This window comes from Crocuta crocuta, unplaced genomic scaffold (assembly GCF_008692635.1).
Source record: "Crocuta crocuta isolate KB4526 unplaced genomic scaffold, BGI_CrCroc_1.0 scaffold431, whole genome shotgun sequence".
Classification (NCBI taxonomy): Eukaryota; Metazoa; Chordata; class Mammalia; order Carnivora; family Hyaenidae; genus Crocuta; species Crocuta crocuta.
The window spans coordinates 544,068-556,314 of record NW_027528859.1 but is presented as its reverse complement, the minus strand read 5'-3'; the positions used below and the strand labels follow the sequence as shown (position 1 = coordinate 556,314).

The following is a 12,247-nucleotide window of genomic DNA, read 5'->3' as shown; positions in this document are numbered from 1 at the left end:
ACTTAATTTTCATAATGCATTTTGGTGTTCTGCATTTCAGCTTTTTTTTTTTTCTTTTTAAATAAAATTGAGCAAGTCCTGATGAATGCTCAGCCCTTGAGGGGTACAAAACTTACCCAACATCACTTTGCATCTCACTATCAATAGACATTTGAGTCCCAATACGCATAAAAGCTAAATAATGCAGCTTCAAATCTTTTTTAACAGCCACTCAGTTATCTCTGATCAAATTGAACATGTGTTCCTTGAGGCCTTTCTCATAAGAACTACTCACAAGTTAGCTGTCTGCAATCCAATATTTGAGTACTATCTTTTCTTTATATTTTTAAAGCTAATTACAGGATTATAAATTTATTCCAGTTAACTGCATATGCTGCTTTGGGTGTTATGTGCTGCCTTGTTAAATGTTTATTTTCATTTTCACTGCCTTAGATTTAGTCCATCCTCTGATGTGAAGGCTACAACTTTGATTTCAAAGATACTGATTAAAAGCAATGAATTGAACGGAACTAAGACTCAACCTTGAGGAAGCTCTGTCCGGCTTTTCTGGTTAACAGCCTGGTAAGATTATACTAAACATGCCCCTTATCACCTTACTAACAAGAATTACTATTCTGAATGAAATGATGGATAAGTCATGCATAACTAAGAATTCTAGGCTGAGTTTTTAAAATAAGAATCATTAAATATGCATTATAAATATTCACTTTATTTTGAAAGAATTGGAAGATGTTACATATATTACACACTACATATAATGGCACATGTCAGCCTTTTAAGCTTAAAAATAATCTTTCCCCAAACTGGGATTGACTTAGACTCCAAGTATAAAATGACTCTTGGCCTATAGCACCAACCCAGGCCCAGAGGAGAGCCAATTTTGAACCTGTCTGTCCTCTGGCATTGGGCTTCCTGACAGGACACCGAGGGGCCTCCCCCTCTGGCTCTGCTCCCTGGCGGTATCGAGGCCTGGCCCAGGGACCCATTTGACTGTACACTGCAGGGCTGGGATCGGGGACTCTAGAGGGGGTAGGTCCTCTAACAATTTTACAATGGGAAAAATTAAAAACATATGTGCCTTATTGTCTTTGTTTTTGACCTATACATCCAGAACAAGACTCTACAAGATAGAAGTAAGTCAGAATTATTGAAATACAATTTCTCTGCTGGTTTTTGTCTTTGGAAATTAATGTGTCATGATAGGAGGAGCCTAAAAGTCATCTGGTCCAACAGTAGTAACCTGCTCCACTAGTAGCTCAGATTTAGGTATAATTCAAAGTTTTAAATGCCATCCATATGCCATTTTGTTAGACAAACACACAGAAATTTAATAACACTTTTCACTTTCTTTTTCTTAATTTGTAAGGACAGTTCCTGCCAAATGTTCTGGCTTATGGCTCTCCTCCTCTTCATAGTATGTTTAAGTTACATATTAAGAATCCAAAAAATACCGCTATGGAATTTTCATAAGCAATATCCGACCAATCAGTAAAACACAGTACACAGTGTGAAAATTTTAATTTATTCCCCTCCCCGTATCCAGAATATAGACCCTCTTAGCTTTGAGAAATGTGATAATGAAAATACCAACAGAACTGATCATATGTAAAGAAAAGCACATACCACACAGGAAGCACCCCTAAGTCCTCCCTGACCTAGGAGTGCGAGTTTGCGGTATGCTTCTGGCAATGTCACCTTTCACTTGATTTATAAAAATTTTACAGGACAGATTTAAAGCAAAGATAGGCCTCTGATTTTTATTTTTATTTTTTTATCCCTAACAGATTTTTAAAAAGAGGCTATATTAAATGACAATGCATTTTGAGTCAGGGGGAGAAAAAAAAATTAAAAACCCAAAACTTCTTTCAGTTTATTCAAAATAAAAATACACATAGAATTATGAAAATATAGGTTTACTATTTCCACCACGTAAGTTGATGCTGCTGTTTGAAAGGCTTGCAAATCGTTTTTCAAGTTTTTAAAGCTCATCTCGATCCCTCAATAGAGTATACCTATATTCACTGGGTGCTAATTTCTGGAAGGAGCTCTCAGGTGGGCTGCTTGCTACATCTTGGACTTGCTACAAGAGAAAGAATAAAACATTTTATATCAATATATTTTATGGAGTTACACTATTTTAATAGTTGCTTTGTAATTATTTGCTTAATAATCAATAAAAGATAACTACTGTGTGCCAAAGACCAGAGTTAAGCTTGAACTCTTGCTTTTCCCATTTCAAATGCCCTTACTCACATTCCCCAGGGCAAGGGTGCCCTTAACAGCCCTTAACTGTGAACCTGCTGACAGTTCCTGGGTGTACTCTAAGGAAACCACCTGAGGGCTTTCCTAGAATATTCTGGAAAGGCCGCACAACTGTGACTAGGTTGGCCCAAACCCTTCCCTCCTCCAAATGACCACTAAGAGGATTAAAGGCACCCACGCTGTAGACAGAGCTTTCATGTAGTGACTACCTGGATGCCAGAAATTAGCTGACATAAGGAGGAAGATAAACACTTCCATTCTGTAAGAATTTCTGTAGTAGTTTACTTGTGCACCAACAGTAGACAAAAATACACAGGGGAACTATAAGAGTGGCTTCCAAGAATTTCACATATCTAAGACTCCCCTTCATCTCCACAACCTGAGTTCCTCAAGAACAAGCATGTTGTCCTTGTTTTAGTATCTCCTGTAGGTAACACGGGCACAGAATCCCTGTTACACACTGTGGATCCTGGCTCACTAACGTTATAATGGGAAAGCAACAGCTGCAAGTTCCCATTTTATTTTCTCATGTTCCCCTTCTCCAATACATTTTTTATTTATATTTTTACTGAGATATATGTTTGGTTTAAGCCATATTGATACTACTATAAAACAGAAGTTCACTGTCTAATGGAGAAGTGGAAATAAATAAATCAGGATAATACAATAATGGTAAGTAACATCTTTCCCTAATCTGATAAAATATTAAGCAGGCTTACTTTCCTGAGGAAAATAATTGCCTTTGGGTTATTGCCAACAACTCATTTGCTTCTACAGTTGTTTAATTATCAAAGAAAAATCTGACCTGGGACTTGAAGGAAACAGGATATCATTGGATTCCTAAAGGGAACTCTTGACACTGCACTTAATTTGACTCTTTAAGAAAAATGGACTTAGCTTTTATTTTTCTACGTGGAGGTTCCTTGGATAAAATAGTGACGTTCTGGGCATATGAAATATGAGTTTTGTTATGTATCATCATGGTAATAGATATGATGTAAATCAATAATGCATCAAAATGCAGTTTTAGGGGTGCTTACCAAAGCAGAAACAGAAAGAGTCAAATTTTCAGGCTAAAGTCACATAAAAAGCAAATACAAAAATTTCATAAGTAGCTGTGAACCATTCTAAATCTCATATGAAAAAGCTGCATTAAACGTTAAGTTTTGCACAATTTATGAATACTGTATTATTGCTGAGGGTGCTTAGGATGATTTAGCAAGAATACCAAATCACTATTTTCTTTGTATTGTGATCAATCTCCTGGCCACAGAGTAAGACTTTAACCAATCAATGGAATCCACTATTTCTTCACTGATCTACGTACTTCCAATTCTTACCTCCAACTTCTATATTTGAAGCCAGATGTATTTAACCCGTTTACTCCTATTCCACAGAGGATATACTCGAGATCACTTTATGAAGAAATTATATTGTACCATTCCTGCAACTCTTCTGAAGTTCCATAATTTTAAAAATTAATTTTTAAAGGAATATAATTTACATATTATCTAGAATCTATTCAGGATTTCTTTATAAAGGTTTTTTTAGGAGCACAAACTCAAGCCTGTGCAAGAGCTTTATAGTTCTTTTTAAGACTAACTGGAAAAAAAAAGTTCCCACTGAGAAACAAGAGTCCTACCTGTCCTGGGGCTGTATCGGTTGGGTCTGGACCATGATGGAATTCTCTGTGCAATTTTCCAGAATGTAAGTCAAATACAAACTGCTTGAGTTTTCCAGGAATTCTAAAACCAAAGTAAAATAAAAATTTAGCTTAAGCTGTTAAAATGGAGTTCTCTCTAAAAAATTTTTTTCTTTACATTTTACCTACAACCCCACCATTTTTACCATAATTATCAGAAGCCACATATACTGTGAACATTTTTATACAGTGTAATCATGAAATGTGGATAGTCTGCTTTGTAATTCTTGTACCTGTTCCATAGAAATTTTTCTATGCTTACTTTAACAGATGCATTAGAGTCTATCAAGATGCTGTCCTAAAACTTAACCCTCCCTTGATGTTGGGCATTTATGTTTTCCTTAATCTATGTAACTAAAAAGCTCATGTTCTGCAGAATCACACTAAAAAAAACAGGGCTCCAGGAAAAATAGTGACAGAGGCTATAACCACTTAAAACCGTGTAGCTTTGTACTGGGGCACCTGGGTGGCTCAGTCCGTTAAGTGTCTAACCCTTGATTTTGGCCCAGGTCATGATCTCACGGTGGTGACAGTGGGGAGACAGAGGCCAGCATCACCGGGCTGGGCATGGAGCCTGCTTATGCTTAGGATTCTGTTTATCTCTCCCTCTGCCTGCCGCTTCCCCTCTCCTGCCCAATCTAGAGAGTATGCTGTCTCTCAAAACGGAAAAAAACTTCCTAACCAGAGTACTAGCAAGAGCCTAGAACAAAATTACTAGCACTGTTCAGTCTCTGCTGGGTCAGCCAGGTGGATCCTCTGTAGCCCTAACCTGGAACTTACAAGTCCTTTTTTGAGATAGGAACTGAGGTCCTGAGGGCACTCACTGCCAGCAGAACCAACTTATCAAAATAATCTAAATCAGGGTGTGGTTTTTTCATGTTTTGTTTGTTTTTTAAGCACAAGGGTAAATCTCACAACTTCTTCAACCACACAGGCAACTTCACTCGATAGCTTAACATTGTGGAAAGCAAAGTACTTCTGAAGGTCATAAAACTGCCCCTTCTCCTCTTTTGGGGTTGGTGGGGGGGAGGTCTCTGTATACCACTAAAACATCATCTTTAATGGTAAAAAACAGAACAAAAAACTTTTCTGAGGAAAATAGTATGAACCAACACAACTTACTTATATTAACATCCTTCCCCTAATTACCAGTCATGTCATGAAGTACAAAACAGTCAAGTCTGCAGTACAAAAACATGCAATGTAGCAAAACAGACCATTATAAGGCTAAGCAGATTCATGCATCCACCTTTTTCCTTTTTTTTATTTTTTTAAAGTTTAAGAGAGACAGAGACAGCGTGAGTAAGGGAGGGGCAGAGAGAGGGAGGGGGGGAGAATCCCAAGCAGGCTCCGCAACATCAGCACAGAGCTTGATGTGGGCTTGAACTCACAAAACCTTGAGATCGTGACCTGAGCCGAAGCCGACTTGGAGGCTTAACTGACAGAGCTACCCAAGCGCCCCCACTCTTTTCCTTTGTAATTTTTTCCTTGAGTTGTATCTAATGAAGTAGGAATACAGATCTTCCTCAATTAACAAGAGGGATACAGCACAATAAACCTATCCTATATTGAAAAATCCTTAAAAGGAGATTAGATTTAATATATCCAGCCTACCTTAAGTGTATTCAGAATACTGATATCATCCTACTTGAGCAAAATAATCTAATACAAAGACTATTTTGTAACAAAGTGTCTAAATCTCATATCATTTACTAAATTCTGCACTGAAAGGGATAAGCAATAGTTGTAAGGGCACAGAATGTGTGTAAGTGTGTCAGTCATGGCCTCTGTGACCAGAGGCTTCTGGGAGCTGATCACCAGCACTATAAGGATATCTCAGTGCAGATCGCTAGCCTGGAAAAAGATCAAAATTCAAAATACAGTTTCTACTGAATGTATCACTTCTGCACCACCGTAAAGCAAAAAAATTGTAAATCAAACCATCAGAAGCTGAGGGTAGTCTTTTGAGTTAATAAGAATTTTTGATAAACTGTAGGCAAATTATACCCACAAAACATCATTTTTTGCTGCTACTTGTCTACCTGTTTTTTGAAGTCTTGCCAACATGTTTCTTTATTATTAAAATTTGTTTTGCTACTTTGACAAAAAGACACCTGCATTTTAATTTCTATTTCTTCAGAAATTAAGCATTTTCCACTGTTTTTATTTATATTTCTGCTTATATGAATTATCGGTCTTCTGAAATATTCACATTTTAAAAATTCATTATATATTTTAAATAGCAACCTTTCTTCATATCTCTAACAAGAATTGCAATTCAGGTCCATTAACCCTTTAATTCAGTAGAATTGACCTACTTTTCAAATCATAATTTTTTGGTAGCCAAGAATGGCGGCTAGTTTCTTTTTATCCTCTCCTGTGGTCCTGCAAGTGTTGTTTCTTCCCTTCAATAACTCCCACTGAGATGTACCAACCAATAACTTCACTGCACACCCCTTCTGGCTCCCCACTAGCTCCGGTGCAACAGAGAGCAGCAGGTGCCAAATGCACAGTTTGCAAATACAAATGACTGTCAGGTAGCTGTATTGACAGAATGCCTCTGAAAGGTTCTCTGGTGCTGAAGAAATTGCACAGGCACTAAAGATAGACACTGAGAGGAGATCAATTTAAATTTAATATGACGACATCTACTGTCATGCACAGCAGAGTGCTAAAATATATACACTCAAATCAAAGAATCACAAATGGTCTGTAATGTTTAAGATAAAGCCGCCGTTAAGTTTGGTATTTTATAAAGTCGAAAGATGATCCCAACCAATACAGTGTGACTAGCTTCCGCTCGTCAAAAAGGAATTTATAATTAAGTCTTAAATGTAACAAATTCATAGAGAACACTCAAAACAGACTTCTTCCTAACCTGATTCCCCTTGTCAACAAATGAGAGAAAGAACTGTGAGCAAAAGGCAAAGACCAGGGAGATATGATGAACCTGAACTGATGGGGTAGGAAAACAGATTACAAAAGAACTCTTATCTAGCTTGTGGCCAGGAGCTATCCATCATTATTAAGTAAGAAACACGGAATCCACAGTATATCGTCAAGAAAACAGACAACCTGATTATGTGCTAAAGAAAATAAATGGATCTTGCCATAATAAAATCAATTATATTTCCACACTTTCGGGTACAGTTTTTCTAATTACAACACCTAAGTGTTTCTTTCCCACCTTCCAAACAGTTTTTCTGTTTGTTTTCGATCTTTATTTTCAGGTGATGCAAAATTTAGAAACTGGGAAATGCACAAATGTTAAGTATCATCAAATGAACTTTGACATACTGTATCTCACTGAGAAGCAGTTTTGTTTTTAAAAATTTACATACAGTAGAATTCACTCTTCTAGGCTTACAGTTCTGAGTTTTAACATATGCACAAAGCATCTAGTTACTCTCTCCACAAATAGGATACATAACAATTCCAACATGCTTTTTTTTGGTCAGACCTTCCACTTGCCCCTAACTCCTGCCAACCACTGATCTGTTCTCTGTTCCTATAATTTGCCTTTTCTGAAATGTCTTGTACTTGGAATCCTTCAGCATGTAACCATGAGACTGGCTTCTTTTATTCAGCATACTGCTTTTGAGATTCCTCCATTCCGTTGCATGTATACAACTATTTGTTCCTTTAGTTATCGAATGGCACGCCAATGAGTGGCTACACCACACTTAGGCATCCTTTTACCCACTGAAGAGCATTTGTGTTCTTCCAAGATTTTGGTGATTCTGAACGCTACTACAAACAGGCTTTTCTGTGAGCGTGAGTTTGTTCCTCTAGGAAAAATATCAGTATATTATATGGAAGGTGTAAAGTGTTTTTTAAAAACCTGCCTAATTGTCCAGGGTATCCCAGCTGCAACGTGTAAGCGTTCCACTTGCTCCAGGGGCACCTGGGTGGCAAGTGTCCAACTCTTAATTTTGGCTCTCAGGTCGTGATCTTAAGGTTCATGAGACTGAGCCCTGCCTCGGGCTCTGGGCTGACAGCCTGGAGGCGGCTTGGGATCCTCTCTCTCCCTCCCTCTCTGTGGCACCACCCCCCACCCTGCACTCTCTCAAAACCTGTTTTTAAAAAACGAGTTCCAGTTGCTCCATATCCTCACAAACTCCTGATATTATCAGTATTTGGATTTAGCCGTTCTAAAATGTGTATAATGGAATCTCAGTGTGGTTTTAATTTGCATTTCTCTAATGGTTAATAGTGCTGAGCACCCCTTCATATGCTTATTTGCCATTCGTTTACCTTCTTTACATTCTGACAGTATCCTTTATGGAAAAGTTTTTAATTTGATGGAAGCCAATTTATGAATTTTTTCTTTTATGGATGGTGCTTTGGGCATACTGAGAGCTCTCTGTCTAACCTCAGGCCAGAAAGAGTTTCTTCTACATTTACTTCTAAGAGTTCCATAATGTCTACAATCAATTCTGAGTTAATTTTTTAATTTATTTTGAGAGAGAGAGAGAGAGAGTGAGCGAGCATCCCAAGCAGGCTTCATGCTGTCCGTGCAGAGTCTGATGCAGGGCTTGATCTCCCGAATCATGAGATCATGACATAAGCTGAAATCAAGAGTTGGATGCTTAACCAACTGAGTGAGCCACCCAGGTGCCCCTGAGTTAATCTTTTTTTTTAGGAAGAATTTCTTTTATGGTCTGAAGATTTTCAGGCAGCGCAGCACTATTTATTGAAAAGACTACCCCTTTCCACTGAATTATCTTTGCATCTTAAAATCACTGTGTGCCTACCTCTAGTCTCCCTATTCTGTTCTACAGCAATACATAACCTATTTTTTCACCAATATGAGGCTGTTGTAAATATTTTAGCTATATAGTAAGTAGGTCTTAAAGTCGGGTACTATGAGTCCTTTAGCTTTGTTTCTTTTTCACTTGTTTTGTGTCAGTTATTCTAGTTTTAGCTTTCCATGTAAATTTTAGAATCCGCTCTATCTACAAAAAAAAAATCTAGTTAGATTTTGATTGAAATTGGATTAAATCCATAAATCAATTTGAGGAGAATTCACATCTAAACACTATTGAGTCTTCCAATCCACAGTGTTTCTTCATTTATCTTGGTCATCTTTGATTTCTTTCATCAGTGTTTTATAGTTTTCAGCAGATAGATCCTACACATATTTTGTTAGATGTATACTTACGTAGTTCTTTATTATTTTTTGCTTTTAGAGCTATTATGAATGGTACTTTAAATGTTTTTTGGTATCCAAATGTTTATTGTTAACATATATAGAAATAAAAGTCATTTTTAAAAGGTGACCTTGTATCCTGCTGAAATCATTAGTTCTAGGAGCTTTCTTGTACATATATTGGGCATTTCTATGTAGCTAGATAATCATGTCATCGACAAAGAAAGTTTCTTTCTAGTCTAAACATTTTTTTTTTTTTTTGGTCACATGGAACTTGCTAGGACTAGTATCATACTACACACAACTGGCGAGAATGGACATCTTTATCCGAAAGAATAAAATACTTAGGAATAAATTTAACCAAAGAGGTAAAATATCTGTATACTGAAAACTACAAAACACTGATGGAAGAAGACAAATAAATGGAAAGATATCCTGAATCCATGGATTGGAAGAACTGATATTGTTAAAATGTCCATACTATCTAAAGCAGTCTACACATTCAGTGCAATCCCTATCAAAATTTCAATGGCATTTTTTCATAGAAACAGAAAAAACAATCCTGAAATTCATATGGAATCACACCCTAAANAAACTTTAAAAAAAAAAAATTGAGGGGCACCTGGGTGGCTCAGTCGGTTAAGCGTTCGACTTCAGCTCAGGTCATGATCACACGGTTTGTGGGTTCGAGCCCCTCATCAGGGTCTGTGCTGACAGCTAGCTTCAGATTCTGTATCTCCCTCTCTCTGATCCTCTCCTGCTCACCCTGTCTCTCTCTCTCTCTCTCAGAAAGAAATTAAAATAAAAACATTAAAAAATTTTTTTCAATAAATGTAAAAATTTTTTTTTTCTTTAATGTTTATTTATTTTTTGACAGAGCATGAGCTGGGGAAAGGGCAGAGAGAGAAGGAGACCCAGGATCCAAAGCAGGCTCTGAGCTGCCAGCACAGAAACTAACTGAACCACCCTGGCCCAGGAATTTTTTTCTTAATGTTTATTATTTTTGAGAGAGAGTGTGAGCATGGGAAGGGGCAGAGAGAGGGGGAGACAGGAATCCCAAGCAGGCTCCAGGCTCTGAGCTGTCAGCACAGAGCCCAATGTGGGCTCAAATCACAAACCACAAAATCATGACCTGAGCTGAGGCCGGACGCTTAACCAACAGAGCCACCCAAGTGCCTCACACTGTGTGATTTCAGAATATGCTACAAAGCTATAGTGATCAAAACAGAATACTACTGGTATAAAAGGACATAGATCAATGGATCATAATAGAGAGCCCGGAAATAAATCCACACACTCACAGTCAACTGATGTTTGGCAAAGGTACCAAGAATACACAATGTGGAAAGGATGGTCTTTTAAATGGTGCTGGGAAAACTGGATAGCAACCGGCAGAAAAATTAAATTGGATCATTATTTCACACCATATACAAATTCAACTCAAAATGGATTAAAGACTTAAACATTAGACCTGACAAACTGTAAAACTCCTAAGAAGACATAGGGGAAAAACTTCCCTGATCTTGGTGTGGGTACATTTTGGATATGACTCCAAAAGCACAGGCAACAAAAGCAAAGACAGATAAATGTGATTGCATCAAACTAAAAAGCTTGTGCACAGCAAAGGAAACCATCAACAGAGTGATGGTGTGGGTATGTAAACGATGTATCAGATAAGGGATTAATATCCAAAAAATGTAAGGAACTAAAACAATTCAAGAGCAAGAAAACAACCCAATTTTAAAATGGGCAAAGGACCTGAAAAGACATTTCTGAAAAGAAAACGTACAGTCAACAGGTATATGAAAAGATGCTCATATCACTAATCATCAGGGAAGTGGAAATCAAAACCAGAATGCGCCATCACCTCACACCTGTCAGAATGGCTTTTACCGAAAAGACAAAGGGTAAGTGTTGGCAAGGATGTGGAGAAGGGAGAACCCTTGGTCGGCATCTGTGGGGATGTAAAGTGGTATAGCCACTACAGAAAACGGCGTGGAGGTTACTCAAAAAATTAAAAACAGAACTACCATGTGACCCAACAATCCCACTTCTGGGTATTTACTCGAAGGAGATCAGAGCATTGTCTTGAATGGTTATCTGCACTCCCATGTTCAATGTAGCACTATTCTTAAAAGCCAAAATAGAGAAACAACCCAAGCATCCATCAGTTGATGAATGGATAAGGGAAATGTGGCATGTGTACACACACACACACCCCCCTACGGTGACTGGTTTTTGAGTGAACTAGCCTTGCACACTTGAGTTAAAGCCCACTCAGTTGCATATTATTCTTTTTTCTATATTGCTGGATTCAATTTCCTAATATTGTTTACTAGTCTTTATTTTTTAAATGTTTATTTTTGAGAGAGAGTGAGAGAGAAGTGTGTGTGCACATGAGCAGGGGAGGGACAGGAGAGGGGAACACAGGCTCCAAAACAGGCTCTGTGCTCACAGCAGCATGCCTGACGCAGGGCTCAAACTCATGAACTGTGAGATCATGACCTGAGCCGAAGTAGGACACTCAACCAACTGAGCCACCCAAACGTCCCTTTTAACTACTCTTTAACTTAACTTATACAATAATGTAGTACAAACTGATTTAATGTATTGTAGTACTAAGAAAACAGTATTTTGTCATTTAAATTACTTAACCTCTTTGAGCTTCAGCTTTGTGATATGTAAAATGAAAACACGGCCACTTATTCAACTTAATTGTATTGTTTTTATGGTCTAATAATTTAGATTTGAATCTGAATATATTATTTCCTATAATAACAGGCAATGCAGCCTTATCATATTCATGTATCAGATACTGTTCTAAGAGCTATAGATATACATATTCATTTAATGCCCACAACAACCCTATGAAGCAGATAGTATCATTCCCATTTTACAGATGGGGAAACTGAGGCAGAGGTGGTAAACACTGCCGAGAGTGATACAACTAGTAGGTAACAGTTTGGGATTAGGAACTAGAGTCTGAGCACCTAACTGCTAACTATATTGCCTTCTTAGTGACCTGACTTTAGTAGTTGCTAAAATCTCTTGGAGTTTAGCTGCTTTATTGTAAAAGTAGAAATAATACCTGTCTTATAAGCTTGTTACAGAAACTGAGAACACACATAAAGTAT

At 37.6% G+C, this 12,247-nt stretch overlaps 1 protein-coding gene across 1 annotated transcript in view; it reads right to left on the bottom strand.

Annotated features, from left to right (window-relative positions):
• Positions 1–1,503: 1,503 nt before the first annotated feature.
• ERP44 (endoplasmic reticulum protein 44) overlaps positions 1,504–12,247 on the bottom strand; it is a 97,528-nt gene continuing 86,784 nt past the window's right edge. The window contains exons 11-12 of the mRNA XM_077756097.1: positions 3,905–4,007; positions 1,504–2,080 (exon numbers count right to left, since the gene is read on the bottom strand). Of these exons, the coding sequence (XP_077612223.1) occupies positions 1,979–2,080; positions 3,905–4,007 (205 nt within the window). The 3' untranslated portion in view covers positions 1,504–1,978. The remainder of the gene's footprint in view (positions 2,081–3,904; positions 4,008–12,247) is intronic.